This window comes from Abrus precatorius, unplaced genomic scaffold (genome assembly GCF_003935025.1).
Source record: "Abrus precatorius isolate BTA unplaced genomic scaffold, Abrus_2018 Scaffold9, whole genome shotgun sequence".
Classification (NCBI taxonomy): Eukaryota; Viridiplantae; Streptophyta; class Magnoliopsida; order Fabales; family Fabaceae; genus Abrus; species Abrus precatorius.
Window position 1 is genome coordinate 31968937 of NW_020874439.1, and position 4247 is coordinate 31973183.

Here is a 4247-nt window from a genome sequence, read left to right on the forward strand (position 1 = left end):
TTCCTTGTACTTTAATTTATTATTATTTGCAAGCTTGATTGATCACTAAAGAATAAATAATAAAAAGAATAATAGTTTAACACATCTAATGACTTTTGGCCATATAATATCCAAAAGAAATTCACATATTTGTCGTTTGAGAAGTCATTTTTTCAGCGTGCAACTTTATCTTCCTATAAATAGGGCATCAGTGATCAAACTTCTCAGAAGCAGAGCCATTCATTCGAAAGAAAAGGAAAAACATATTCCGTTTTCTCTCTAAACCGTAGCCAAATAATTCACCAACTCATCCTTTTTGTCCCAAAACCCTTTTCAAAGCTATGCCTTTGTTGTCACAACTTCAAGGCTTCTGGCCTTCTTTGCTTGCTGTAATCACTGGCTTTATTATGATCATCAAAGCCCTAAGATCTGACTTGATTCAGAAATATTCCACGAAACAAAAGCCAAAACTCCCCCCAGGTCCCAAACCATGGCCTATAGTTGGTAACCTTCCTGAAATGCTTGCAAACAAACCTGTGTATAAGTGGATACACAAACTCATGAAAGAAATGAACACTGAAATTGCATGTATCCGCTTAGGAAATGCCTATGTTATCCCAGTGACATGTCCTACCATAGCCACTGAGTTCTTGAGAAAACAAGATGCAACCTTTGCATCAAGATCACTAAGCATGAGCACTGATCTCATTACTAGTGGATATTCTACTACAATTTTTGTGCCCTTTGGGAACCAATGGAAGAAAATGAAGAAAATCATAACCCATGATTTGCTTTCCCCACAAAAGCACCAATGGCTTCATGACAAAAGGGCTGAAGAAGCTAACAACCTAATGTTTTACGTCTACAACAAATGCAAAAATGTGAACTATGATGATGGTGGTGTTGATGGTGGCCTGGTGAACATTAGGAGTGCTGCAAGGCATTATTGTGGTAACTTGATCAGGAAAATTATTTTTAACACAAGATATTTTGGGGAAGGTAGAAATGATGGAGGGCCTGGTCTTGAGGAAGTTGAACATGTTGATTCCATCTTCGATTTGCTTAAGTATGTTTATGCCTTTTCTCTTTCTGATTATATGCCATGCTTGAGGGGACTTGACTTGGATGGCCAGGGAAAGAAGGTGAAAGAAGCTTTGAGGATCGTGAATAAGCATCATGATCCCATCATTCAAAAGAGAATGAAACAATGGAATGGTGGATTAAAGGTTAATGAAGAGGATTGGCTTGACATTATACTCTCCCTGAAAGATGCAAACCACAACCCATCGTTGACATTGGAGGAAATCAAAGCGCAAATTATAGTAATATTACTTTTCTCTTATTTTATTTGTCATACATGCATTACAAATGCATATGTAAACACTATAACCATATATATCATATGCTGACCTATTTTCTTATCTTCCCCTCAAGTGTCACTTTGTAATTAAGAGATGGAAAATTAAAGGCGATGGAAAATAACAACGTGCATGCCAGTTAGTTCTATTTTCTGCATGTTAAAACATAAATTTAAACATCAATATATACTCAAACTCAAATCATACTATTTCTTGTAGGAACTAATGCTTGCAACAGTGGACAATCCATCAAATGCTTTTGAATGGGCACTGGCTGAAATGATAAACCAACCAGAGTTACTCCAACGAGCGACGGAAGAATTGGACAGTGTAGTGGGGAAAGAAAGGCTTGTTCAAGAATCAGACATTCCAAAGCTCAACTATGTGAAGGCTTGTGCAAGAGAAGCTTTTCGCCTTCATCCCATTGCACCTTTCATTCCACCCCATGTCTCTATGAGTGACACAGTTGTGGGAAAGTACTTCATCCCTAAGGGTAGCCATGTAATGCTAGGAAGACAAGAACTTGGGAGAAACCCAAAAGTGTGGAATGAACCCCTCAAGTTCAAACCTGAACGACACCTCAAGAGTGATGGATCGGATGTCGTTTTGACTGATCCAGATTTGAGGCTCATGTCATTCAGTACTGGAAGACGTAGTTGTCCTGGAGTGATGCTTGGCACTACTATGACTGTGATGCTATTTGCTAGGTTGCTTCATGGCTTCACCTGGAGTGCACCACCCAATGTTTCAACAATTAACCTTGCAGAGTCCAACGATGAAATCCTTCTTGCTGAGCCACTTGTGGCAGTGGCAAAACCAAGATTATCCCCAGAACTATACCACCTTTAAATTCAGTAAAGATTAAGTTTACCTTGGTGACCCATATATGAACATGAAACAACAAATGTTTAGTTAAATAAGGGGAATGAATCGCTAAATGAAAAAGTCGTACGTAAATACGTCATTGTCATTAGTGTAAAGAAGGGCTCAAAATTAATTGGTCGAGCTTAGGACGATGGTGCTTGTAATGCACTAAAAATGTACCTGGAAAAATTTATGTTATTGTGATATTTCAATAATTAAGAATTAACTTTATATGTTACATTGTCATGTCATTTTTGCTTTTTTATCTATCTCTCACAATAAAGTAAAAAAAAAAAAGTTAAATAGATAGCTCTTGGTTGTCCTAAAATGTTGCATGCACCCTCCCTATAAAAAGGGATAAAAATAGAACTATACTTATTCTCAGTCAACCATTTCTTCTTTGGGTACCAAACTATTTTCTTCCTCTTACCTGTTTCATCTAGACATCGTTTGTTTGATAGTCCAACGTCGCATAGGTTCTTTGTGCACGTGACCTATATGTGATACTGTATTAACCTTCAGAAGACAATATGGAATTTTGAGATCCGTCAAAATCTTGATTTTGAGGCAGCAGTTCTACCATAACGTAACATTTTTATCATTTTTTTAACGAGAGAAATAGAGGATGGATACACTCACTAAAGTAAGTTTTGAATAATTTATTTCGCTTAATAACTTTTTACAAACACTAAATTTTGTTAATCTTTCTATTAACTTAAGAGTTTATAAATTTTCATATAGTTTAAAAATTACTTTATACTAAATCGAAGAACATTATTTTGAGGATTTCGAAACTCGTCAACCCATCTAATCCATTCCACCAGCTTAAAAATATTATTTGACCTGTCAAGTTAAAATTTTTAAAAAATATAATAAAAATTAAAATTTTGTTAACTCATCTTATTTTTATATATATTTAAATTTAATAAATATTAAAATTATATTTTAATATTAATAAAATTAATTATTTATTTACGTTAAACTTCAGTTATATACTTTTTATTTTTATTGTATAGTATTTTTCATTTCTTAAATGGGTCAACCTGTTATAGAAACAGAATGAGATACTATTTCAGATTAAACTCAACTTATTTTTTAAGCAGGCTTAAAACAGAACAGGTCAACCCATTTTATCGTTCTTGTAACCAATGCCTTGGAAATCGAAAGTGAAAATATAATAAATGCACATGTTCCTCTGATTTTCAATGCGAGACGAAATTATATAATAAACCCTAAACCCTAAACAGACCATATTTAATTCTTTAACCATGTGTTTTTTACACTGTTAACCAATAATTTTTATATTAAGTATTACATAATTCAAAGATTCTCACTAATATAATATGATGATTCACGGTTGAGTGACATTTACAGCGTTAGCGTGTGTATGTAATTTTGTTTCAAATTTTCTATGATCGCACGAATTGGTGCATTTCCATTAGAATTAGTTTAATTAGTTTTTTTAAAATCAAAATTTTTAATCTCGCTCAAAATTATTTATCTAACTCGTCCATTCATTAATTCTCATATTAATTGATATATGTTTGTGATAATTTGTTTCCTATCTTGTTAAGAAGTCTCATGAGCCCGAAATAAACATCTGAAAATTTTGTTGCAATTTTGAAAACACTTAGTCAAACGTTGGTTTATTTGTAGCAATAGAAATGAAAACTTAACGTGTGATTATTTATTATTATTATGCAAATGCTCTTCACTGAAATTTAAATTATAAATTAACTTTGAAGATTTCTGTTAATGATAGATCGTAACCATGGATCAGGTACATCAAATTATTTAATATTTACCCTCTATAAAAAGGGTGAATATTGTATTATTAATATTCATTCTATAAATGTCTTTTGCAGAATTGACATGGAGGATAGAGTTATTGACTGTAAACTGATTTGAGTATAGAAAAGTGACAAGAAAAAATGACTTTCTTTTTGTTGAATTGTGGTATTATTATTATTATAAAGCAACTTCGTTATGGAGTCCCCATTAAAAGCACGTTATGCAGGTAAAGAATGGAGACTCAATTTAGGGGTA

General features: G+C 33.2%; 1 protein-coding gene across 1 annotated transcript; it reads left to right on the forward strand.

Moving 5' to 3' along the window:
• The first annotated feature begins 320 nt into the window (after window positions 1–320).
• LOC113851237 (isoleucine N-monooxygenase 1-like) lies at window positions 321–2186 on the forward strand. The gene is made up of 2 exons (XM_027481709.1): window positions 321–1301; window positions 1557–2186. Exons 1-2 carry the CDS (start codon window positions 321–323, stop codon window positions 2184–2186), a joined length of 1611 nt encoding a protein of 536 aa, XP_027337510.1.
• The last annotated feature ends 2061 nt before the right edge of the window (window positions 2187–4247 follow it).

Excerpts from the sequence above, each read along its gene's own strand:
- LOC113851237 (XM_027481709.1), top strand. The coding sequence starts at position 321 with ATGCCTTTGTTGTCACAACTTCAAGGCTTCTGGCCTTCTTTGCTTGCT. Across the intron at positions 1,302-1,556 it reads AAATCAAAGCGCAAATTATA|GAACTAATGCTTGCAACAGT; the intron begins GTAATATTACTT and ends TATTTCTTGTAG.